At 36.8% G+C, this 25,925-nt stretch overlaps 2 protein-coding genes across 2 annotated transcripts in view; one reads left to right on the forward strand and one right to left on the reverse strand.

Annotated features, from left to right (window-relative positions):
• LOC146160470 (uncharacterized) overlaps positions 1-25,925 on the forward strand; it is a 51,224-nt gene that overhangs the window by 2,495 nt on the left and 22,804 nt on the right. Inside the window, exons 5-47 of the mRNA XM_083384949.1 lie at positions 1,512-1,645; positions 2,751-2,886; positions 3,205-3,338; positions 4,235-4,361; positions 4,751-5,026; positions 5,209-5,358; positions 5,606-5,755; positions 5,995-6,153; positions 6,565-6,717; positions 7,025-7,126; positions 7,282-7,461; positions 8,175-8,315; positions 8,387-8,480; positions 9,141-9,307; positions 9,383-9,482; positions 9,623-9,745; positions 10,172-10,455; positions 11,045-11,220; positions 11,479-11,581; positions 12,914-13,025; positions 13,409-13,566; positions 14,201-14,354; positions 15,740-15,855; positions 16,126-16,267; positions 16,381-16,532; positions 16,645-16,751; positions 16,879-16,995; positions 17,125-17,260; positions 17,332-17,549; positions 17,659-17,772; positions 17,834-18,006; positions 18,338-18,479; positions 18,585-18,705; positions 18,906-19,101; positions 19,362-19,502; positions 19,767-19,973; positions 20,332-20,474; positions 21,053-21,096; positions 21,181-21,388; positions 21,733-21,847; positions 25,005-25,161; positions 25,280-25,448; positions 25,739-25,848. Of these exons, the coding sequence (XP_083241075.1) occupies positions 1,512-1,645; positions 2,751-2,886; positions 3,205-3,338; positions 4,235-4,361; positions 4,751-5,026; positions 5,209-5,358; positions 5,606-5,755; positions 5,995-6,153; positions 6,565-6,717; positions 7,025-7,126; positions 7,282-7,461; positions 8,175-8,315; positions 8,387-8,480; positions 9,141-9,307; positions 9,383-9,482; positions 9,623-9,745; positions 10,172-10,455; positions 11,045-11,220; positions 11,479-11,581; positions 12,914-13,025; positions 13,409-13,566; positions 14,201-14,354; positions 15,740-15,855; positions 16,126-16,267; positions 16,381-16,532; positions 16,645-16,751; positions 16,879-16,995; positions 17,125-17,260; positions 17,332-17,549; positions 17,659-17,772; positions 17,834-18,006; positions 18,338-18,479; positions 18,585-18,705; positions 18,906-19,101; positions 19,362-19,502; positions 19,767-19,973; positions 20,332-20,474; positions 21,053-21,096; positions 21,181-21,388; positions 21,733-21,847; positions 25,005-25,161; positions 25,280-25,448; positions 25,739-25,848 (6,341 nt within the window). The remainder of the gene's footprint in view (positions 1-1,511; positions 1,646-2,750; positions 2,887-3,204; positions 3,339-4,234; positions 4,362-4,750; positions 5,027-5,208; positions 5,359-5,605; positions 5,756-5,994; positions 6,154-6,564; positions 6,718-7,024; positions 7,127-7,281; positions 7,462-8,174; positions 8,316-8,386; positions 8,481-9,140; positions 9,308-9,382; positions 9,483-9,622; positions 9,746-10,171; positions 10,456-11,044; positions 11,221-11,478; positions 11,582-12,913; positions 13,026-13,408; positions 13,567-14,200; positions 14,355-15,739; positions 15,856-16,125; positions 16,268-16,380; positions 16,533-16,644; positions 16,752-16,878; positions 16,996-17,124; positions 17,261-17,331; positions 17,550-17,658; positions 17,773-17,833; positions 18,007-18,337; positions 18,480-18,584; positions 18,706-18,905; positions 19,102-19,361; positions 19,503-19,766; positions 19,974-20,331; positions 20,475-21,052; positions 21,097-21,180; positions 21,389-21,732; positions 21,848-25,004; positions 25,162-25,279; positions 25,449-25,738; positions 25,849-25,925) is intronic.
• LOC146160471 (proteasome activator complex subunit 3-like) lies at positions 22,092-23,904 on the reverse strand. The gene is made up of 3 exons (XM_083383535.1): positions 23,599-23,904; positions 22,623-22,949; positions 22,092-22,328 (listed from the first exon to the last, which is right to left on the reverse strand). The coding sequence occupies exons 1-3, from the start codon at positions 23,902-23,904 to the stop codon at positions 22,092-22,094; spliced, it is 870 nt and encodes a 289-aa protein (XP_083239661.1).

Consider the following 25,925-nt stretch of genomic DNA (forward strand, 5'->3'; position numbering starts at 1 on the left):
AAAATTACGTCATAACGTAAAACATTTAGACACGTAGTGTGACATGTCTAACTGCTTTACAAATGTGAAACCAAAACCGAGTAAAGGTATATCAAAGAATAAAACACGTCTATTTAGCCTGAAAAAATCCCACCAAAGTTGTCTAATTCTAAAACACATTAAAAAGCAAAATCAAATTCGCAAGAAGCATAAAGTTTTTGTTTGCTTTACGTTGTTAAAGTAAGGTTTGAAACCATTTCAAAATTTCCCATTCTTTAAAATGTAAACGTATGATAGGAATATCAAAAACCCATAATAGAAGTAGGTAACATTTTTGTACGTTTTTAATAATTCTTTATTCATTTTCAACATCCTGGTAGTGTGCAGTGTGTCTGATTTAAACCTCCAACCAATATGCTCAAAAACTTAATCAATATGATACATTTTAGTTTTGATTACACCCATCTTTATGCTTTTAATAAATTAAAGAATACGAATAGTATGTGACATATCGTTTACTAAGCAACTGTCGTGTGTTATATTCAGGGCTTGGTCAATGGAAATGTGAAGGAAGCAGTGACGGTAAGGCATTTTTTGACTCATTATATTTTTAGTCCTTCCTACTATTTCAGTGGACAAAATGCTGATAGATTTATCAATCACCTGTAATTACTTCGGTCCGCATGTTTATCTTCCTTGGTCGGTTTGACCCGATAGAGAATTGCAGTTAAAAAATAAATTACTACAATATTTATTATTGGTGTTTTTCGTTCAACTTTTTACATATGTTGCAGTTCCGGGACCGATCCACAAACTAACTGTGCCTCATGGCAATATTACATTTTCTGGGGCATATGTAAGCTGGGACCCATCTCCAAAAGGACTACAATATAAGGTATAGCAATGCCTTGCCATCTCAAGTTACCGACATGTTTTGTATTTTTTACTAATTAGTTTTTCTGACCAAAATATATTTTATATATATATAAACGTTTTGCTAATACGTATAAGTAGCGATCACATAGTTTGAATATATTGGCAAGAAATTGTTTGATGCGTTTATGAGTAATCTCTGAGTACTTCTAAGGGTGAATGGTTTGCTATTATCAGGTTGAAATTACGCCTTTTAACGCGATGTATTTCGGACTGGGCGAAATTGAAGAAGAGTGGACTGTTTTGCGAGGATTGGACCCAGGGAGTGCATACCAAGTCACAGTGACCGCAATAAACAAACAAAACATGGGCATCTCTGCATCAAAACAATTTGTTACTCGTAAGTGACTGTTACACTAATATTAGCGAGGCAACAAAGTCTACCTATGTTTTAAGCAAAGCAAGGCGAAACTAAAGCGTCCGCGATGAAATTCGAACTCGCAACATAAGCTAAACCACACGGGCTGTCGCTGTACCTACTGAGCTGGACAATAGAGGCCATTGTTTAAAATACGCCTACAATATAGTATTTACTCAACCAAAAACCAGCATTAAACGTGCTTTGTTGTGTGTATTTTTCTCAAAAAAATTCGTTTTAGGACTAGCTTCTCCTGGTGACTTTCTCGTGAGCAATGCTAGTTCCAGTTACCTTCGAGTGTCGTGGGAAAAACCAAAGCATTCAACTTACGTTGTGGTTAGCTTACATGAGTTCAAATCGTCTAGTGATACCGTGGTAAGTTAACTCGCGTTGTCTCAAACTGCTTTAGGTGAAATCTTATAATCTAAGGCCTAAGCGAAGTATAATTTTGAATATTATTTGGTAGACTCCAAGTAGTTCCATAAGTAGGATTACCATACGTCCCGCTTTGGGAAGACAGTCCTGGTTTTTAAGCTTTGTCCCGACATACCGAATATATAGTTAACAAAAATATTACGCTTTTTAGTCAGCCAACATTTACACACTTTAACAGATGTAAGTTTGCTGGTATTGGTTTGTTTTGCCAACTTGATGAAAGTAATACCTGAAGTCCTGATTGCATTCCACTGCCTTTCCGCCAGAGATGTGTGGCGTTGAATGCTCGCCCAAAATCACGCCAGTGACATCATTTGGCGTTATATGTCGCCTGAATTGTCATTTTTGGCGTATATATCGTCTTACTTTGACTAAGGATTTCAACCGAAAAAACTTTTGGCGTAAATTTTCGGATTTTTCAAATTATGGAATGCAGTCAGGTCTGAAGTGCGAGTTTATTTCCTTGCGTTAAATGTGAATGTAATTGTGACGTCACTATAGCGTATAATTTGCCCAGTGGTATGTTAGTAGGAGGTTGTTATAGTCTCTGACGATAGGTGTTCAACATAGTTCTATACTACTTAAAACAAAAGATAATTCTGCTGTAGATTTGGTTACTTTATGCGTCTTATGTATGTTTCCATAGTTGTCTTGATAGTGAAGGCGGTACTTTTTGCAGTGAAATTAAGTCAAGATAAACGAGAAAGCCTTGTTTAGCTGTTTGCGAACTGTTTTTGAATGTTTTTAAATATAAGTTTTTGAAGGCAAACTTTCTCGCGGAAATTATTTGACTACTTATTTCGTTGTAAACAATCGGCATACTTTAGTCCTTTTTTCAATTGCACCATCGCGCGAGATTTTACAGGAAACAAATGCCGCTTTAAGTTGAATGTTTTGTGACCTCACGCTATGACTAATTTTGCTGATATCATACTTAATTGACCACGAAAATGCTGGATCGGGTGACCATTAGAAAGCGTACCGATTTTAAATAAAAAAACATGGTACGGTCAGCCTATCTATACTCTATATGTTACCTTTGTAGAAAGTAGGAAGTTTCAACACGTCGACTACCTCGCAGTATTTTCTGGACTTACTTCCAGCTACCAAGTATCTCATCCAGCTTCAAGCTTACAACATACTTTCGTCAAGCAAAATGCTCCAGACTTCACTGTATTCAAGTAACTCTATAGGACAAACTTTAGCAGATTTTATCTCCTACTGTCAGTAGAACGAATTTTCCTGTTTTTTTGAAAACGTGCCAGTTGATTAATTATTAAACCACGATATAAAACAGTGAAATAAATAGAGACTCGACCTTTCACAGTATAATTAGGTATTTCACACTTCCATTAATCGTTTTGTGATGAATATTGCCCATTTTGTCGACACCAACTACATTTTCGATTTAAAATGAACATCACTTAAAATAAATCGTCCATTACAATAAAAAAACTTTTTTCGTTACTAAATCATAATAAAATACTTTTATCGCCCAGAACTCCCCATTACGGCTAACATTCGTATTTCGAATGTAACTGATCACAGCGTGTTCGCGCAATGGAGTCCGGTGAAGGGCGCTCTTAGGTATCGGATTGTCTTACGAAATTACCACGATGACCAAATTGTCAAGGTTTGTTGTTAAACAAAATTAGTTGATGTATACAACGACGTCAATGATAAGTTGCAATCGATTTTTACTTTAGGTCTTATTAGTTATTGTAACTTTTGTTCTAGTATTCTGTTTTAAGTTTTTAGTACAACGTAATAATAAACAAATAATGGATTTTTTTAAATGTTTGCAAAAGCTATTGATTACACAAAAAGTATTCAGATTTGAGCAAACCGATAATTATTTAATTTTAAATTATAATTACTACGTTTTTCGTAGGCCTACTGGTACATTGTATTTTCAATCATCGATTTTATCTAACAATTACAGTTACCCAAGGGCCCCGATGGAAGAAAGCGGTATATGGTGTGTATACAACCCCATCGTACCGCTAACACTTACCCGTGTATTTCACCAAATGAAATACCGTCCATTTCAATAAACTAACAAACGTTTGGAATGTATTCGACTAATATTCGTTTATACGATTTTATGAATCCATTCATCCTGTCAGTGTGTACTCATTTTTTTTTAACGTGTATAAACCTGCTTTGACGCAAGTTTATTAACTTTCTGTTTTTACTTGCATGTCAGTTTGTACTAATGTCACAAACTATGAGGTCACCAAATTATGTACCATGGTTCACATACTGTTACGTAATTGTTTACATATTATCAGTTTCGAATTTTAAAACATGGTGTTCTCTGTGAAGAAATGTTTGGTGACCCCTTGTATATACGACAGGCTATGGCCAGTCTGTGGGCTTCGTTTCATCCTTCATTTGGCTATGAAAACGAAGCATAGGGGAGAAATGTCGCCGTGTATGATTGCAATATATCTGATTCGCACTGATTTGCATTCACCTAAATCAAAAAATTCAAATGGTAACTTGTGGAATTCTTACACTCCCTTTTAGGACTATAAGGTGGTGAAGACCAGTTATAAGCTTGATGATTTGTCGTCAGCCTCAAAGTACAAATTGGAAATTATCGCGCAAAACGATGAAACTGACAGTTTACCAGGGATGGAGATCGTATATACAAGCAAGTTATTCAATTTCTGTGATATACATTAATTTATATATATATATGCAAAAAAGTATAAATTAAGAAGAAAGATACCAACACTTTACCTTTGCCGTACATGCCCCTTATACCGTTTATCGTACATATTTACCGTACAGTTATTCCATCCCCTCTATTGTTTTGTTTTTGATACTTTAGGTAATATATTTAAATATATTCATACTAATATGAGTTGAATGTTTCAAAATTAAATTTATCATCTGCGAATTTGTTGTTAATTGCGAACTCTTAAGAATGTGTTTATTCAACTCAAGTTTTCCCGTAATAAAGTGGAAATACGCGCCCTGAGTTTTAGTTCTCATATCAAATGAGGTTGTATAAAAGTCGTTTTCGAAAATTTATTCCAGGACTGAAGAAGATGACAGCATTAAACGTCGACAAAGAGTACGTACAGGATAGGTCGCTAGTGGTTCGCTGGGACCCTGTTGGGGGCGCCGAGTGGTACGAGATCCAAATCGAACCCAATACCGTCGGCGTGTCGGGTATCGGGGATATCGAAAAGCGGCAGTACACGAGGATCGAGAACCTGACCCCTGGAACTTCGTACCTTATTACAGCGGTGGCAAAGAATCACAGGATTTTCGACACCGCCAGTTTGCCGGCAACCGTTGAGCAGTTTACAAGTAATGGTGGAATCAATCTTAATTCAATGTTACTTAAAATAGACTGTTTTTACGTTTTTTATGCCGATGTAATACCTGAATGTCTTTTAAACATCGACCAAAAGGCCAAAAAGTTGCGTTTGAAGTACCGGGTTTATTTTTGTGTAATGTAACATATAATGTTTGATTTTGTTCCCCGGCAGGACTGTCAAAACCTCACAACCTAACAGCTTCCTATAACAACGTCAGTCACTCATCAATGACAGTCACGTGGTCACCTGTGCCACATGCGAAAATCTACCAGTTACTGGTGTACGACTGTAGTGGAGTGGATCGCACCACTATGACAAATGGTATTTCGTTTTTATATAAACGACGATAAACCCATTTTACCTCCATACCTGTTGTACGTAACAGTTAAATAAATATAGAATACTGTATGCCTATAGAACGATGAGTCGTCTACAGCACTAAATACTTCGCCCTTCGAATATATTTTATCTATTCGTAACAGACATATTTCTATTCGAAACAAACATACTTATGATTACTTGGATTAGAAGAGATATGAACAGTCTCATAACGCGTCTTTTTTTACAGGTGTAGTGAAAAGGCCCATTATCACGAATGTTCTTCCGAACAAGTATCAAAAGTACAGAAACTACTGGTTGTATTCCTACCCAAAAGTACAAACTCTGAGCCTAAAGTGCGAGCAGGCCTTCGATAGCGTTGAAGACGCCTTGCTACAAGGTGAAAAGTATTAAGTTTTAGTAAATTGTGTTTCATGTTATTTTTGTTGCTCAGTACTAAACTGTTGTGTAGGGAACACGTTGCTCCGAAACAGTCTCAATAATGAACTCATATGCTACATAAGCGTTTTATTAGCAGTATGAATAACGGATCCTAATCCAAATCCACTATATGGGCCAACAGGTAAACCATACATTGCACAACGCTTTGTTGAATGTAGTCCTCTTATTATAATACAGGCGCAACACACCTCCCAAGTAAAGTGAAAGGCCAAGGATTTGTGACGTCAAATGTTGTCACTCTTACAAACATGAGGCCGGGCGTTAAGTACGAAATCATTGTTGTATCTGGAGCAAACGAGACCAGAAGCAACCCTAGTCGGATACTACAATACACCAGTAAGCCTTTTTCAACATAGATCACAAGTTTGCGTTTACAGCTATTCGTGTAATTACAATTTATTCGGGATTTTTCAATACTAACTTCTAAACCAAATTTTGAGAGGCTTAGTTGCTATTATATTTGCATTTGACAATGTTTTTTTACCTAACGGAAGGAACGGATCTATTTTTTTCAAGGGAGTATAACAAAATAGCAGCACAGGGTTTGTTGATACTTAACGGTTAACACTGTAAAAGATAAGATAAGTGCAGCGACACTTGCTGTGCTCAGACTTTTAAAGTGAAATCGAAGCTAACACCTGTCTAGATACCATTGATAATAATTATCTTGTGCTTAATGTTTGCCAACCCGTTTGTTTTGCTTTGGACACATTGTAATTCTCAGTCAACCGATTTCTTGTGACGCAGAGCTAACGACACCGGCCAAATACACAATCGATCCCAAACGGATTGAACCTTTCTCTGTCTATCTGACTTGGAATCAGGTTCTAGGTGCCAATTACTATCGCCTGGATATTTTTACTACACCTGTTGTTGAACGTGCATCGAAGTTAAAGATGGGTATGTCCTGCCTTGGCTTTAATTTAAAGCAATTGAAATTACATTATCCTGTTACCTTATCCCAAGTGAATATAGCATGTGTTCTCAACCTTTTCTTACCGCGTATCCTTAATTTACTTTAGTTATACCGGAATTTCTCGTGAAATGCTTGCATGTTTGTATTTATAGGTTTGCTAGTTGCTTTATCGTTAAATTACTGTACCAATATAGTGGTGTGTGAACACAGGTTGAGAACCCCTGCAAAATGTGGTATTGGGTTAGGCAGACGATAGTGGTTTAATAACATGTGTGCGTTACTTTTCTGCAGCTTCCATCCAACAAAAGTACGTGCATACCATCAACGTAACGGGTCTTTTTGTGAAAGCCGGGCCACTGAACCCCTCAACGAATTACACTTTTATGTTAACTGGTAAGAATATTTCCTGCTTATATTTATTTTTACTTAATCAACTCCTTTAAATCAAACGTAATAGGCGAACAGTGTTCCTTAAATATTGTATTAAGTTTTGGTTGTGTTTGGTTATCTTACTTTTACGAAAATCGCAAACATTCTTTATTTAAAAGCGTGCAACAGTGACACAGAAAGCTTCCCAACTAGCACTTCGACGTTCACCCTTCTGCCTCGACCTTCTGCTTTTAATGCTGAGAACGTAACAACTAACACGATCCTGGTGCAATGGTCGTCAGTCAACCAAGCCATGTACTACAATGTCACCTATACAGCGGGCAGCAATAGAGGGAAGCGTAAGTTGTTTACCTTATTGTATAGGGTTGGGAACTTAAGGTAACATTTTCAGCTTTTGCATATACATTGGCATTACACAGTTTGTATGCTGTTCATAAACACGAGCTTTAATTTAGTTCGTTTCTGCTCGTTCTCGTGTTTCCCAGACTCGCGCAATTCGGGTTGATAAAATTAGCACATTAATAATTTATTGTCTATTACGAGCATCACCTCGTTAACTATTAAACGAGTTTTGCAATTCGACGCCATATTTTAAAACCTCCACAGGCTGGTACCAACTTTATACGTACTTTGAATTATACTTAGGTTACTGTCACAATTTTTTTTAATGTATCCAGGTGAACATTACGGTATATGTATCAATAAAGGACAATCAATTGCATACCATACGACTTGTCTTTTTTGCGCAGTGAGTTGTATATGCTCTGGAGCCAAATGGGAGTAGAGCCTAATACTTTTTATTATGTGTCATATACAGGAATATATAACGTATTTTTTTAATCTAGAGTAGACATATCCTACTTTTAAATTTGTGAACATAAGGAACGGTGAATCCAGACCCTCAACGAAAAAAATGTGACTCAGGATAAACACCGAAGTAATGAAGGAAACTCACGTGACTTCATACTTTACCCACCCCTATCGTTTCATATTGAAAATAAAGAGGTTGTAAAAACGCCCACAGTTAAATTGCCTTTAACCACAACCGCAGGTCAAAACCCACATTCAAAAAATGTGTCGACACCAATGATATTCCTCAACCACCTGCTTCCTAACACGCTTTACTCGATGTACATCACTGCACAGAACAAATATACCAGAAGCGTTCCGGTAAAATTCGCCAAGTACACAGGTAAGCAATCATGTGCTCACTGCCTGTAAACGGTTATAGTAATATTAGTAAAGTCGTGTAATTTGTTTCAGAACTTCCGGTCCCCGAAAACTTTACAGTTGCTCGAGTTACCGACTCTTTCATTTACCTCACTTGGTCAGATGTGGAAGCAAGAAAAACTTTCGAGTAGGTTTAACAACATTTCTTTCTATTTCGGACAAATGACTACACTTGACTTAAGTCATTTGGACAACTCACTTGGGTTGAAATGAGGTGTTTTCTTTAAGAATTTTTTTTATAAAATTGAGCTAATTATTTAAATGTTTGCACATAAAACAAATTGCTTGCTATATGTTGCGTTGCTCTAATTATGACTTGACTGGGACTTGACTTGCGCAACTGATGACTTGGACTGGGACTGGACTTGACTTGTTATTTATTTATAAAGACTTGCCTTGGGCTTAAGCTATTTTACAAATGACTTAACTGGGACTCAATTCATTTCAAAATGAATTGTTTCCAACACTGAGGTTAATATGGTAAACGTTATTTGTAAATCTTTCAAGAAGAAATTTGAGAAAAAGAAGTTAAATAAACTAATAAGATTTATTAAGAAAAAATATTTAAATATCAATTAAATTTAAATGTAATTTTAACTGTATTTAAAAACGTTGACGAAACAATAAGCTATTGTAAATACCTTATGACTTGTTGAAACACTTCATACAGCTTAAGTACAAAAATAGACCATTCTGACAGTTGTCATGTTTATGTTTGTGAGTAGACACAGCTAAGTAAAAACGTTGTTATTTAACTCCAATACTGTTTAATTTTTCAACTATGCAGCATAGCCTACGTGCGCTATCCAAAGGTTCCCGAAACCTTTCGCGAAAGTTCAGACAAACCCGAGAAAGCGCTCGGTCCCCTTGCAGCCAACACTCCCTACCGTATCTGGCTGCGTTCCGCTAATTTGCACACTACGAGCAAAGTGTTGGAGAAAGTCCAATACACAAGTAAGTGTAATACAAAGAAAGAAAATTTCCTAATATTTTAAATTTTTTAGCGATTGCTTTTTCCCTATTTTTTAGAATTAAGATCTCCGCAGCAAGTTTCCTTCAAGTCTGTTGTGGACAGTGAAAAAAAGCTTCGCATTCGATGGCAACTGGTCGAAGACGCTGATTTATATAAGTAAGAAAAAGTAAAGTTAATGAAAAATTTAAAACTTATAGGTCTTACTAAGTATTCACATTAAAATTCTCATTGAAGTTATGTGTATAGTTAACATTATTCTCAGTAAAAGTGTTTTTTACTGTGTGATGTTATAACAGCCTTGTGGTGATTCCACTTTACAACGAATCCCAGCCAGGATCAGCTGAGTCGATCCCGGCCTCACTTCTTACAGACGTCATTGAAGTTGGAAAGTCGAAAACACGACAGAAACGAAGCGAAACGTCACCTGGGTGCGTACAGGATTGCGAAATACGGAACTTGTTCATATTTTTAACGATACATATATATAGGGGACTTAGTATATTATATAACCTCTTTGTTATGCATCTTGTTTCACCTTTGTTTTCGTGTAAATATGCCCAACTCGAATCGAATCACAACCAGCGGGCAGCTGACTAGATGACTTAACAGTCTTTCGCCGCCCCCTGGGAGCTACGGACCCTTTCTGTTTTTATTCAATTTTTTGCATGTATTTACCATTGTTCTAAAATAAATGTAAATCCATCTATCTTACTACTCATAAAACATTAAAACATGAAGAAACAGCAACACAAAACCTTTCTGCATACAACGACAGAAAAATCGTGCATATTACCTCTTTAGTGTTTATTTTCTAATGAACCGACTTTAAATAGAGAAACACACAGCCGTAAAAAGCGCGTCAAACGAAGTGAAGAAAGTCCGATCGCGAACAGCAACGCGATCAGCTACATTGACTACAGAAGCTTGAGAAAAAAGAAGAGCAGTTCCGGATTCGTGGAGGTTGAAAAGTCGCGCTCCTTCGCGAATATGAAAAATGAGTATCACGTCAACGTCACTTCTGGTGACGTCATTTTAAGCGCGCTCGAGTCGGCGGTAAATTATCGCGTAACCGTTCGGGCGATTAACGAGAATACGGACAGCGCGTCAGTGGTCATTCACAAGTTCACGGGTAAGAACTAGTGAGTTGTAGAATCATTTAATACTTGTATAAATGCACCTTTTGGATAATCATTAACATATTTAATAATTCTTATATTTACTGTGGACCAGTGCTTCCCAACCTTTTATAGTCCGAGACCCACTTTTGTTTTATTATATATAAAAATATAAAATGACCACAATATAAAATGACCAAACGAATAAAAAACAAATTAATGAGGAAATAAGATTAACATTTACATAATACCTGCATTTACAACTAACGTACGTACTGAAATAGTTAATGCGACTCAACACATCTAATTGTTACGTATTTGTTACTATGTTGCATAAATGTTACGTAATGATAATGCAAAAATTTCCCGATCTAATAGAAAACTGTTAAATTTAGAAATGCTTAGCGACCCACCCGAAATAGCTTCGACCCACTGGTTGGGAAGCACTGCTGTAGACTATAATATAACAGGGTGTATCTTTTGTATCTTTATTGAATATAAAGCGATTGAACTGTCTGCTTGTCGACTACTGTGTATATAAACAAGAAGAACTACATAGCTCTGCTTTTTGTCGTTATTAAAATTACAAGATAACTCACACAGACTTGGAAACGCCGCAGTCGGTGGACACAAAGGATGTCACCAATGACACGTTTCTCGTGCGTTGGGTGAGCGTTGCCAAGGCGACCTACTACCAGGTTCGCATCATGCCCGAGACAAAAAGCTGGCTTCCGTCACTCTCCATACCTTCCGGGATCGGTAACACGACCAAAATTGAGGTGAGCATTTTTGTCAGATTAACTGTTTACAATTGTATTATTTTAATGGCTGGAAATCATTGTTAGATGTAAAAGAAATATCAAGGCCGATAGTAAAATTGGTATCAATTTGTAAATATTTCAAATTGATCTTTATTATTTATAACATGGTGCAATAAACCACTACTTTCGTCATTGTGCTGAAAATATATAAAGATTTTCGAAACCTTTACAAAATGCTACTAAGAGCCGGGTGCTTATGATTGTTTTCTTTTTCAGATGTCTGTACGTGGAATGCAACCAAACACGAATTACACCATATCGGTAATGGCGGGTAACGATCACGTAACCAGCAAGAAGGCTTCAGTTTGGCATATAACAAGTAATACTAATCACTCAGCTAGTCAAGTCTAGAATGTGTGTAATAAGGTCTATAGGCTAGGCCTGCCCAACATATGGACCACAGTGATTGAGCACGAGGTCATGCTACCCTAAAACTATATTGCTTGCCAACCTTTCGTATTTAAATACAAAAGCATTTTTTTTAATTCTTATGTGAATAATAACTATACAAAGTGCAATTTCTGTGAAGTTAGAATTGAAATGCCATTATTTAGAGCAGTGTCTCCCAAACTGTTTTGTACTAATGCCCCCCTTGCCTGAAGTGATTTTCGTAACGCCCCACGCCCTATCACTTGTTACAACACACCTGGGGACAGATTTAGAATGCTTGAATGGCGAGTTATATTGGTACGCTAACAGGTGCCTTATTAAAACAAAAACAGTAACTAGTAGTATGGTTTACACAGTATAATTTAAGGAACGATAAAACTTGTATCAACACCTCCTAATCTGGATTTGTCCCCTCCCCCCAATGTAAAAAAATTGCATACCAGTTAGCTTGAGAACAACACATGTTTGTAAGACTAATTGTTTTATGTAACTTTGTAGCGTCATCCCTAAAATTTTCATTCGCCACGAGATTTGTAAAACCTAATGACTGATAACAAAAAAACAACAAGAGCAGGTATTTTTCTATTCTTCTTAACCCGGCGATATGGAATGCACGTTACAATCGCTATATCAACCTTAGTGTGTTGCCCGTGAATTTATTTTTCAAGCTTGTAGTGGCCCTAGACCATTTTGAGTTATGCAGGCCTGACTTAGAAAAATAAGCTATAGAGGCCGAATGAAAGGTTTATAGCATAAGTTTTAAAAACGAAATAGCATTACCCAGTTTAGGGAAATCCTGGATTTCTTATTTTTCATTTGTTTTTAGAGCCCGGAAAAGTCATTAAAGACATGTTTTTTAGGTGATACGTACAATTGTAAATATGACAGGATTGGAAGAAATTCGTTGTTATGCGCTTTAGTAAAAAAGTTATAAAGTCACGAACATTTAATAATTTGTTAAAGAGGAACACAGTAAGAGTTTTCACGGAACATTGAAAGCAACATTTTTGTTGTTTTTTGTAGACTAATAGCGCATGTTGTCATTTGAATTGTGGCACCATCTTAAAACATCATATACTATACGCAATACGGTATCTGAATACAGTTGAAAGTTCACCTTCTTTGGCCAACCAATGGTGATATCTTAAGAGCTAAGTGTACTTTTAAAGCTCAAAAGTAAATTCATATAAACGATATATTATTTGATATTTTCAGTTTAAAAAATCACCCTATTTATTTCCACTTATCTTTGTCGTTGCAGAGTTGTCTCCTGTGGAGAATCTGCGCATTGTGCAATCCAGCGTCAAGCATGATCGCTTCCATTTAAAGTGGAGCCGAGTGCATTTTGCAACTAAATACGTCATACTCATTTCGTAAGCAAAGCTCCATATTTGGTATAAGTGTAAATACGCACCGAAGGTATAGCATCCTTAAGTTTAAATCCTACTTTATTGTGAACTTATAAATGTTTCACAAATCGGTCGTATGGATTTTGGTCTTTATTATACAACATGGTGATTTGTGATATTATGTATCGTTGTCAGCACTTCATAGAATAAAATTATACTGGTTAATAATAATATCAGCGGATTGTTTTTTAGCTAACTTACTCCGTTGTTAAATATATTTGAAGCAGATTGTATTTAAGCCGTGGTTAGTGAGATGGCCCCGTATAGTGGAACAGTTAATATTCATTATGTTCGTGGTACTGAACGTAAATAGAAAATATTGTTTTGTTATTCGAACTTCTTTGTAGACCGCCTACGAAGGATCAACGCGAAAAATACCAGGTGAGGAACGGAGCCACCGAAGTAACCCTGACCAAACTCAACTTCGGTACTAAATACCACGTCACCGTAATAGCGGAGAACGTTAGGACAACCGGTGTACAACGCGACATCTATCAGTTTACAAGTAAAAATACAAACTATATCAATTTATGAGAATTTTACGTCAATTAAAATATAATTTTTTATTGAAAGTGTTTTTCTATGTAGCAGTACATTATGTTTGTAGATATATTAATTAGCTACGTCTTCTTTGACATACATAGATTTTATTTATTTTTTAAACTCATGTATTAATCGTGATACGCATAACATTAGTTAAAATGGTCTACCAATGAAATATGTTCAGAAATCCTGTGGTTCAGCACTATTTATCTTGCAAGCTGAATTTGTTTTATATAAACCGATATCTACGCCGAAAACACCAAATTAAGTGGTCGTGAAAGATTTTATTTGTCGTTATACCTCAAACAGATTATTGAATATGACGAAGTCATTTCTTCTTGTATTTTTTTAATTTAAACCGTTATCCATACCAGCAGTCACCAAATTATGGAGAATAATCTTCTGGCCCGCAACTATTCGGATCGGTAACATTTGTTGGATAAACAAAAAGACACATAAAAAAGACATCTATTTTTACATATGTTTTCTATGTTTAGTGTAAGTTAAGTCAATAAGTCAACAGAAAATGTTATATCCGGCCCAAAAAGTTTGGTGACCCTTTTAACCTAAACTATCCTTGGTGTATTTTTGTTTAGAACTTTTGCCCCCGAGAAACGTCACGATTGTTCCTGCCTCTGTGACGTCATCAAGTTTCAATGTTCGTTGGCTCCGTGTACCTACTGCAGATGACTACCAAGTTATTATAGGAAACCGCACCAATGCAACCGCTTGGATAATTCGAGTAAAACAGTAAGTTACAATGTAGAGCTAATTTTTTATCAATGTAGAGCTTATTTTTTTTTTAAATGGACAACATGGTGTTGCGCAAGATATTTTTTATGTAGTTTCGCGAAAACAGATACTTTTAGAACGTTCCTTTTTTAAAGAACGGAACGTTAAGGCCTTATGTAAAAAAAATATTTAGAAAACATATTTGTACACTTTTGTCTGTAACTAATCTTCAATAAAGTAATTTAAAAATCATTTTTAAAAATGCCCTAAAAAAATCTGGATTCGCCCTGCTTGTTGTGTGTGGCCCGCGTACAATCTGCAACGAATTTATATATGACTTGCAATACTAAGTTGATAGCGGTAGGTTAACAAGCCTATCCACCATTGAAGAAAAAACATTTACTTCATTATTGTACCAGTTGAATGTATTACAACTAAATTTCGTTATTTTTCATATTTTTGAATTGTAATGGCGATGATGATAGATTGCTGTAAGGGGCGACATGTATATAAGTTTAAGAACCACTGGTTTATTGGACTCCGTCAAACCGAACAAAAAATAACATCATCGTTGGAAAACAACACTTTCCGGGATTAGATTAAAGTGGGGCTAATACCTGTTTAATAGTCGCCCCTCACGGCAATTCATACATAACGGAATAAGGCGTAGCCTATATCGGAATAAGACTTGATCCCGTCACAATACCCTCTACCTATACGGGTTTATAAGGCATCTAGGCTTATTCCGATGAAGGCCTTATTCTGTTATGCAGGCTTATTTCAAGGTGCAGTTATTTTTTTCGACGCTACCTGTTTGATTTAGATATTTTAGCTTATAGGTCTTATTTTATGTTCCTTGTTTATCGGTTAGCCCTGATTGTCATATACTTTCGCATTTAAAGCTTTGTTTGTGACTATAAGCTAGCGCCAAGTGGACTTGGATGCCTTTAAGAATGCAACTGTTTCTAGCCTAGGCATTTTACAAGTAGAATCTATACCTACAGACCGTTGCACAAACTACAAGTATACCAAGTTGGCCCTGTACTGGTTTCTCGGGTTATACTTAAATAATTATGTCAAAGTATAACACACTTTCTTAAAGTCATTCTAAATCTTCTTTAAAATAAAAGCTGCCCTTAGTTCTTTGTAGTATTGCTAGTTCCGGTACTATTTATGCATGATGAAAGATATGCATTATGCAAAGCAGCACTACTAGGATACAACGTTAAAATGCAATGTTTTTTCTTACTATACGTTTTATCAACATATTTTCTGTTTAACAACTGCTTATTCAGGCACCAACAACCCTATTTTAACAGTCTCTTTTTTACCCGAGTGGAACATTCTTCAATTTAAACTGGTGTTTTACATAACATGAGTTTAGGAACTCTTGTTTTTTTCAGAACTGTGGCTGTTATAAATGGGCTAAGTTCGGGTGAACTTTATAATGTAACTGTGACTGCCCACAACTTAAAACACAAAACTTTCAGCGACCCTGTCTCCGTACAAAATTTTACAAGTAAGTTGGGTTATTTTTTGCAAATAGGATGTTAGTCAATGTTCAGTGAAGCTTATCGTTTTTAAACAATGGTAGCAGGGCGACCGCAACTCGATATTTATGCAATGATGAGCGTTAACCTAATTTGTTTAATAAACATAAAATTTCGTTATAAATAGTAGTTGCATAAGGTGCAAAATATAAATTATTTTGTCAGAAAACGTATAAACGCCGAAATAAACTCCGCCGCTTTTATTAATGTGAAGCCTTATATTGCTGCTATACTTACAGAACTAAAAACTCCGGAGAACTTTACAATTTCCGATGATGACGTCACCGCTACTTCATTGATAGTGTCCTGGGATCCGGTACCTTTAGCAAAGGAATACATCGTGATTGTGGGGGTTGAAACCAGGGAGGATGACGATTACGAGTAAAACGATTTTTTAATTTTTGTGTAATCGTCTTGCATTTAACTGTATTTAGTTTTTTGTATTTATAAACAAACCGTTAAACACTAATTTAACATTATACCATTTTTTCAAGGATATTTCTGCACATTAAGAAAAAGCACTTCCGCATATCCACCACATCTGTGTTTGTGAGGGATCTTCGCCCTGCATCATACTACTTGGTGGCGCTAAAGGCGGTTAACAAAGACACAGAGAGCTACACGGTCCTCCTCAACAAGTTCACAAGTATGTCGCTCTACCATACGCTTAAAATATTTACCTAAATTGTTAGAATTCACTCATTGCTTTAAAACCTTGTATTACCCCCATTTCGTGCTAAGAGTGTGTTTTTAAACAGAACTGCCGCTACCTCAAAACGTCACACTTCTGACACAATACTACATGGACACGGAAGCTGAACTGGATTGGCGACCGGTCGAGGCGGCTGAGTTCTACAAACTTGAGGTACATACTGTGTAAGCCCTGCTCTTCAAACTGTTAATCAAAAAGGTTACCAAACAGTACCCTAAAAAAGGTTACTTTGAAGGCACAGGTGTAAAATATTTTAATATATTTATCCTAATGCTATTAGATATACGGAGTACGGAACCTTAGTGCGGAGGTACAAGAGGTAGAAGATGCCGAACTTGCTGATGATGACGTTGAAGGACCAACTGAACTCACAGCAGCCAACAACCTCACAGTTCTGGTAAGGTGTCACTTTCGTAAAGCTTGTATATTCGTCTGTATATGTTATACTGTCTGCAACGTTAAATTAACGCACTAAAAAGTTAATCACCATTAATGAAATGCCCATTTAACACTGGGGTATTTCTAGATTCGACAAAGGGTAAATGACTTCCATTACCACACAGTCAAGGGTTTAAGTCCAAGTACTCCATACAGAGCCGCTGTGCAAGCGTTTAACGAAGATACTTACAGTTTCAAAGGCACCCTTGACTTCCTAACTAAATGTAAGTAAAATTCTGCAAACTGCACGCGATGTTAATCGTTGTCTAACATGAGTTTTCCACTTGTAACATAGCCCCATGTTCCGAGGACTATCACCACTTTCCCAACACTCATCTCTCACAAACTCTGCCCCTGAGAACAATTTTCAACTCGACCGCCAAGCAATGTCTCCAACTTTGTTGCGATGAACGTTCTTTCGAATGTGTGTCCGTGTCACTTCACCGAACCACCTCAGCTTGCCTTTTGTTCGCCGAAGATCGCAACACAGCTCCACCACTCGCCATTAGTAGGGTAAATATGGATTTAAACATTGTAGTTGTTATGGTAAACCCGGACCAAATGTTTTCACCTTTTGATCTTGCTTTTATCGTTGTAACATAGTGAGATGTATTTTGTACAGACTTATGACCACTACGAGCGAAAGTTCTGGCAGGAAGTATCAGGATTCCAAATCAGGTCGATCACTCACAACAACGTCGCTGTGATGAACGAAACAGTTGAACTTACACTGACAGTAAGATTTCTTACGCTTTTAAAATTAGCCACATGGACCTATAAGTTATGTATTATTACAGTTTGTGTACCTTGGAAAGGGCGGTTGTGTGGCTTGGGACTTTGGTGACGGCGGTACGGCATACCATTCTATTCTGGACAGCAACTGTTCTCATTTTTGCAAAAATAGTGCGGATGTCAATTGTACAGTGATCAACGCTGACCCAAACAACAACCAGAATAAAATTAAAATCAGGTAACGACCTCCGATTTAGTTTTCATAAAGCATATATTAAAACTCATTTATCGTTAAGCAGAAGTTTTAATATAATAAATGAAGCGTGATATTTGTATAAAATTAGTCAAAATAAACTTGCAATACTAATAATACACAAACATTAAATTAATAAGTTTTAACCAAATGGAATTTAACTATTAAGTTTTGCGCATAAACTATATGCTATTTAGTATCACTTAAACTTAAAGTAACCTCAACTTTTTATGATTTAACTAATTTACCATAGTGTTTAAAATATTTGCTTCATTAATCCCCAAAAATGCATTTTTCTTGATTTCCGTGCATATAGTCACGACTACGACATGGAAACGATATTCAAGGTGGTTGTAAATGTTACTTACTTGGACTCTTACGAAGTTTCAACAGTTAATGTCGCTATCAACCGAAGAGGTTGTATATTTCCTGGAATCATTATAGAAGAAGAGGGAAAGGTAAAATTATAAGAAAAAAACAAAAAAAACTTGATTATATGTTATTGTAACATTGTCGAGTGATTTCGGTAAATTGCTGTTTTGTATGCTGTTTCTTGCTTGTAGAATAAAAATGACCCAAAGAGGATCTTTCGCTCTCACAAGATGCTGATGTCGGCCACTCCGAATATCGTGTGTAACAAGTTCCCAGGTGTCCAGTTCATTTGGGGCGCAGTCAGTTTTGCGGGTAAATGTCCTTCAATTACATAACGTATATATTGTTGTAATTACTTTATTAAAACCTATACCCTACTATAGCACTGAAATGCCCGCCATGATTTTGCATTCTTAGTTAACGTACCTGAAAACGAAGAAAAGGGTGGTTGATTTTTAGTCGAATAAGACAAATTTAGTAATACAAAAACCTGGTCTAAATTTGATTTGCAGAGGATGGAATCACCCCCACAAGTAGCTTTCCTTTGACTGCCCTTGGTTCTGAGATTATGGTTCCCGCCCTCACATTTCCACTGGGCTTGTACCGAGTATCTGTGGCAATTACTGTCTTAGATGACGAGCAGGACCTTACCGATGTAGATGCCATATACGTGCAGGTTGAAGCGTCGCCTCTAGTTGCTCGAATTAAGTAAGTAAAAAACAGTGATTTTTAAAAACCCTTGCCGGTTTGCAAATAGTTTCTAGAGTTTATCTGCATAGTGTTTTTTATTGATTAAGATTAGAATAGAAAATGGAATTTAAACGTATTCCACCGTGGAGAGGACGAGGGCATTGTGAGCCGATTATATTTTTATGGATTTGGATCCTATCCCTTCTTATGTAAAAATCATCGTTGTGGGCTACTTTTTTTAAACATAATACGTTAACGTGGAATGCATTATGTTCCAGGGGCGGTTCGATGCGTACCGTTGGAGCAAAGCGTATAGTGACGTGGGACGCAGCGTCTGAGTCTATCGACCCTGACGTTGTTGGAAATCGACGGAAAGATCTCACGTTCGACTGGTTCTGCCAGAACTACACGGACACCAAGTCAGGATATCTACAATTAATTTAATCGCTTGTCTAAGTAAAACTTAAAAAGTGTTCAAATCCAAGCACTATTTGTTAGGAAACAATATTTATAAAGAAAACTTCGTTTCAAGCCTTTGAAACTTTGTTTTAAGCCATTTAACTTATTAATATTCATCCTAATTTACCACATACGAGAAACCAGGTAGCCTATTAATAAACTGGCGTAAGAGTTATAGGCGGTTTCACAATAAACACTAACTTTAGGTAATTTTTATTTCTCAGATTCTTTCTCCTGGAATCAGGAAGCTGCTATCAGGATATGAGTCAACTAACTTTCTCTGGTCCAGGAGTATTTAGTCTTAACACGAGTCTCATGGAATTATATGTGGAGTACCAGTTCAGGGTTGTTGTCAGAAAAGGTGACAGGAAAAGTTCTTTCAAGCAACAAGTCATTGTTAAGGAGGGCGATCCTCCAGATTTTCAAATCAAGTGAGTTTTTTGTTAATAGTACACTACGCTTTTTGTTTGTTTTAAATCGGTTGTACAAATTACGCAAAGCCCAAAGAGATACATACAGTTTATCGTGAATGAAATTTTAATGGTGGTATATCCAACTGACACCGTATAGATATTTCAAGTGGTGTATTATAATCGCGAGAACAGTGTTTATAGTTTTGCTAATCATATAGGCGTATATGTAGTTACATAGATTTCTTTCGCGCTTAGTGCTGTCGTCTTTAGCTTAATTAGTACCATCATTTCAGCATTATCCAATCAATAGGTTTTGGAATTATTTTTATAGACAAATTTATGAATGTTTAAAACCGTATTTTCGCATTTTGATCAGATGCGGTGAGAACTGTAAGGAGAAAATGAACCCGACCCAGGTCCTGGCGTTACAGGCTGTGTGTTACAACTGCAAGGCACGACGTTATCCTGAATATAAGTGGAGTTTGTTTGAACTTATATCTGAGGAGAAGAACGGAACAAGTAACAACTCTACCACTGGTGTGATAGCAAACTTTTCCATTATACAACAAACATAAAGCCAGTATCAAAATGCAGTTAATGAAAGATACACACACATATGTGTTCAACAACTGTGATCTAGCCTTTCTGAAGCTGCTTTTTGACCAACGATTACGGCTTACGTATCTTTAGTACACCGTGATGGCTTTCGGTGTACTAAAATGCAGTTAATGCGAAATTTAATCGTTTTCAGTAGCATTTTTATATTTATTTCAGTATAGATTGTGATTGAGTAAAAAATTTATAAGCCTACTAATGTTTCAAGTGGAAATACCATTCCTCCATTTGTACCAACCTGACTTCTAAATTAAAGGCATGTCTGTAACATCTATATTTTTCTCTAAATCTCAATAAACATGCGAAATTGTGCGAATAACAATTTTTACCATCAGATTTATTTTATTAAGTGTGCGTTCATGCACCTCTTTTTTCCATGTATACAATGCACTATTTTATAGTATTTGTAGCACTGTTGAAATTTTCGAAGATTTTTTAAATTTGTTGACTTGTATAAGGTCTTATGTGTTTTTACTTTTCAGCTTCAGGAAAGCGGGGACCTGGAAAAGTCACTTACGTTGAAATAGTAAGTTGTTCGGTCTGATTAAAAGTGTCACCCACGACAGCACAAAAAAATGTCGTAGTATCGTTACATTGACAATTTTCGTAGTTTGACTGGGAGAACAACTCGACCACCGGTGCGAACAAAACGGTTGTAGTTTTGAATCAGAACGCGCTCGTGGGTGGGCGCGAATACGTCATGCGAATCAACATTTCAATGGACGGCTTCGACGACCGGGTTTACAGCTTCTCTGAGTTTCGATTTATCACCAACCTTCCGCCATACGGTGGCGAATGTACAACTGCTGCATCAGTAGGTAAGAAATGAGAACTATTGGCAAATAACGATGAAATACCTTACATTGCTAAACAAAAGCTATACGTACGTCCGTCGTTCAGTAAACATCGGTCCAAGCTTAGAATTTAAATAATGAAATTTCAGTTTTAAAACTTTTTTTGAACATTGCACCTATTGTCTTATAAAGTTGATTTAAATCTCATGTGAATGAGAGACTTGTTATTAAATTAGCGTGATTGTCGCCAACGAAAATATTATCCTTCTGGCTTTTTTTTGGTTTTGCTTGTTGAACTCAATATGCGCAAATTATGCGAATGATTTAATGCTAGCCAAGATTTTAATGTTATTTTTCATGCACTTCAGGAAACTGTCACGATTTCATTCCTTACCGAAGTCAGCGCCTGGCTGGAATCAGACCAAAGCAAAGACTTAATGACACTACAATGGAAAAATGCGCGCAGTATTGCTGTTTGACCAGGTTAGATACTTAAAAATACATATTTTTATGTTTTAGGTATAGCATATAATATTACACTTTCACTGTTTATAATGCAGATATTTAGAACAGATTCTGGTTTCAAATGTTTCGTATTAAAACCTAAAGTCGTACGCACCTGTCTGTATAGTTTTATCGAGCAGGGTTTTATTGTACATCCCTCCTATACCTAACACACAATAAATTCAACACAACACATTCTTTTGAAACGAGGTATTTTTGGTGCTCAGCAAACCAGCATATTATCATTGGACGAACGCGGACAAACAATCTTGTCCATGTTCTTCGACAAACTATCGAGCAATCCAACACACGAGTTGCGCACCTCCCTGGCTACCAAGCGTAAACTGACCACTTCTTTTCCGTCCAGTTCCTCGAGTGCTCGCACGAAATCGCCGACACCAGGGCTTTTGACGAACTTACTTGCCAGATCAGCCCTGGTCAGGTAGTAAAGCGAAAGTGCCTGCAACAAGATATTATGATAAATTGACTTAGCCCACGAAAACAAAAAGTTGATTTGTAAGCACTGTATGACTGCCAATCAGGCGGAAAGTTTGTGAGTTTGTATTCTGGACAATGTAATGCGCCGTGGTAATGCAGACCACTGAAAGTTATTGTACACAAAAGAGTTATTGGGGGCTTACCACTTGACCAATATATTTGGGTGCCTTTATCTACTGGTTTATGACAACACCTGGATTTGATCCTAACAAATAACGACATGTTGCACTGTACTACACCAATCATCTTCAGAAACCTGCAAAAATGCGGAACTCTCTCCCTCGACCCGTCTCACTTCCTCGATCATGTCTCCCTGCACCTCTACGCCGAAATTGTTGCCGTCCTGCATGGCCGGTATCTGCAGCTGGACCCAGGCACGCACTGTGTTGCAGCACTCAGTAACAGCGCGCAGCTCCGGTTTGAGCACCTCTATCATACCACAGATGAGTGGGTTGCATTCTAGGACCGCCTCCGGGGTCGACTCTTCGTCACTGTCGCTCTTGTCACTGTCCTCCTCTTTTGGTAAGTTTCGCTTTCGGCGCTGCTTTTCGAGCTTTTGCTTTTTGCTTTTCGGTTCTTTGACCTGAGGTTTAAGACAGAGGGTGAAGGTTTTCGTTTGATAAAAAATTAACGTTGATGGCAGTATACAAACGGCGAAGCAAGTATTGGAAAGCCGATAACAAACACAAGTAGGCTAGTCTGTTTTGAACGTTTTTCACGCCAGGATCCTGACTGCAATCCATCATTTGTAGCCGCCAAAGATTCACGCCAAATTTTTTTTCGGCTTAAATCCTACGCCAAAATAGGACAATATATAACCCAAAAAGGACAATTTTTAACAATTCAGTATGTGTTTGGACTGACTTTTTACTTTTGACGATTTACCATGCCTATAAATTGTTTTATGTTGCACTGAATATGTGAATAATAGAAATCACCTTGACCCTTGCAAGATAAATGTCGACCTTAATTCCTGATGAGTAACAGCAAAATAATCTAGCAAAGCTAGCAATTCAGGTCAGACACATTAACCAGATCTTAAAAAGATATATATATATTTCGCCAACTAAGGTATCGTCAGTATATCTTAATTCGAATTCGATTATTTTTTATTTTTTGCTGTATAAATTGTTTTGTAAGACTTTTGTCTTTTAAGGGTGTCTTTTAAGGGTAGGTAATATTCTATAGACTAACTTAAAAGTTTATCAAACTGGAAGCCCCGAAAGACCTACCTCCAACTCGGAATCCGAGTTAACAGGTGTGAAGTAGTGATCGTCGCCGCTACTGGCGTTTTCTTCTTGAGCTGTTCGTTGTGACACCTGAGGCAGCGAACTCAGATCAATTTTGTCTTCATTGCTTTCCACATCCAACTTGAGTCTCCTGCAGCTTTTGCGTAAGTGCTCCTTTACTTGGAGTATGCTGGCGTCCGAGAACTGATCGCTGTTGAGAATAGAGTGGAAACGGCGACACAGGTCAGGCAGCCGATTTTCAAATAGGGCCTGAGCGTCTTCTCTTAGCCTGGAACTAAACTCTTCCATAACTCTCGTTTAATTTTATTCAAAGAATTGCCAAAAACATTTCCTTTTTTGCTGAGGCTTGGCAGCTATTGTTTTTTCGATTGTTACGCCATAGTTGTGAATACAATAATAAATTATAGGCATTTTTATTACTTGACTTATTTACATACACACAATATCAATATTGTGCAAACATTAGTTCCATCACGTAAATAATTTTAACATAAGATAACTGTTTCTACTGCAGTAATCATGTTTGTTGATTGCACAATATGTTAATAAGTAGAAGCGGAATTCAAATGAATGTAACCGAACCTGAACCTGTATTAAAAGGGGTTAACTTCAGTATGAAGTTTATGACCTAATGAGCTAATTTATACAATGTTTAAGGCTACATTTTTTTTTCTTGTTATATCAGACAATGACCAGGTGTCAAGGATAGCCTGCATAACTATTTTTTTATCATTTATGATTTCTGCGTGTAACAAATTGCAGATGACCGGGTAACTGAAAAACGTAGTACCAAAGTCACAAGCGCGATTGACGGCGACCTTACAGATGGATTTAAGAAAGTATTATAATTTAATTAGGTATAGGCTACTTTGTTACTTGCTTAAAAAGATTATCTATAACTTGTTAAAGTAGGTGATTTTCCGTTGCTTGGAGTTTTTACTAATTTGCCTTTAAAACATCAAATATTTTTAAAAATACAACCTTTCGAGGCCCACTTTTGTTTTGAAAGTATTCCGTGGCTCACTTCTTAAAGTTCTGCTTAAATTGAATGTAATGTGTAAGAAATCAAGAGTACCGTACCTTAAAAATGTAAAAAGAAGAACATTTTTTAATAACCCACATATAACGCAACTGTTAGTGCGAAGCTTGAGAATGTACTGTAAAACGAACTAAAGAATTAAAGAATAAAACTAAAATTTTCACCAACTTTTTGTCCAAAATACTTTATCCAAATGCACTGTGGCCCAACTCATGTTAAGAACCCGTGTCATAGAAGGTAAGCAAGGCACAAGGTGTGAGGGTTTAGGACTTTTTTGTGGACCATTTTTTTACCAGGGGACGCCAACTAATTTCGAATAGCAGTTGTACTATCCGGCATAACTTTATAGAGTCTTCATGTGCCTTTCGGTATCCTTCAATCGTATGACATCAGAATGTGAACTGTTTGATGAAAACAAGGAGTCAGCAAAGCGAGAACTAAAGTATGAGCCTCATGTAGACCACTTTCAACGACTTTTCTACAGAGGAGGAGCTGTTGTAGACGAGGTAAAATGACAAGCTGCTGTTTTTCATTAAAGCAAAACTCTACTGCAACTTTCTTTAAAGATCGTCCTTGAGAAATATGAATTGCCACAAAGTATTAGGAATGTATTTGCTTCAACAGATCGTGTTTGAATGTCGCAACTGGAAAGACGAAGGAAAACTAAAGTCGTACCCGAAAGAAGGCGAGCGCCAGCCGAAAAGCACTCTCACTTACAAATTCACGACTCTACCACAGTCAAATCGAACTGAGCGTTTGTTGCTTTATTTTGGAAATGTGCTTACTACCCCAGGTTCGCTTTTCTATTGATAATAGTCGGTAATGTGTAACAACTTGCTATGGCGAAAAAATATCCAAAAAAGAAGCATTGTGCCTAAGTGCAGTGCCTAAATCCTACATGCCAAATAGCAAATGACTTGGTTCAGTCTTAACATCAGGCCATTGGCAAGTTGGGCGTTGCGAAAAGTGGCTACTCGATCATTACTGATATTATTTACCCGTTCATTTTGTAACCATATCTTTTGCATTTTGCGTGTTGTCTAACATACGTATTAATGTTAATTTTTTTTTTACTTTTTACAGGCATCTCGATGGCTTTGGGTGATTCCGCCGATGATTACGCCGTCACGGTCATCGTTCAAGTTTGTGACATGTTTGGGGAGTGCGCTCATTCTAACGTTATATACCTGCAGGTGATCTCAGAAACTAGGAATAATCTCTTTGACTACTCTATTTTAAGTTGAATGTTTTTTAGGGCGGTGCAAGCGAC

The sequence above is a fragment of the Ascidiella aspersa genome, chromosome 3, assembly GCF_963924565.1.
Source record: "Ascidiella aspersa chromosome 3, kaAscAspe10.2, whole genome shotgun sequence".
Classification (NCBI taxonomy): Eukaryota; Metazoa; Chordata; class Ascidiacea; order Phlebobranchia; family Ascidiidae; genus Ascidiella; species Ascidiella aspersa.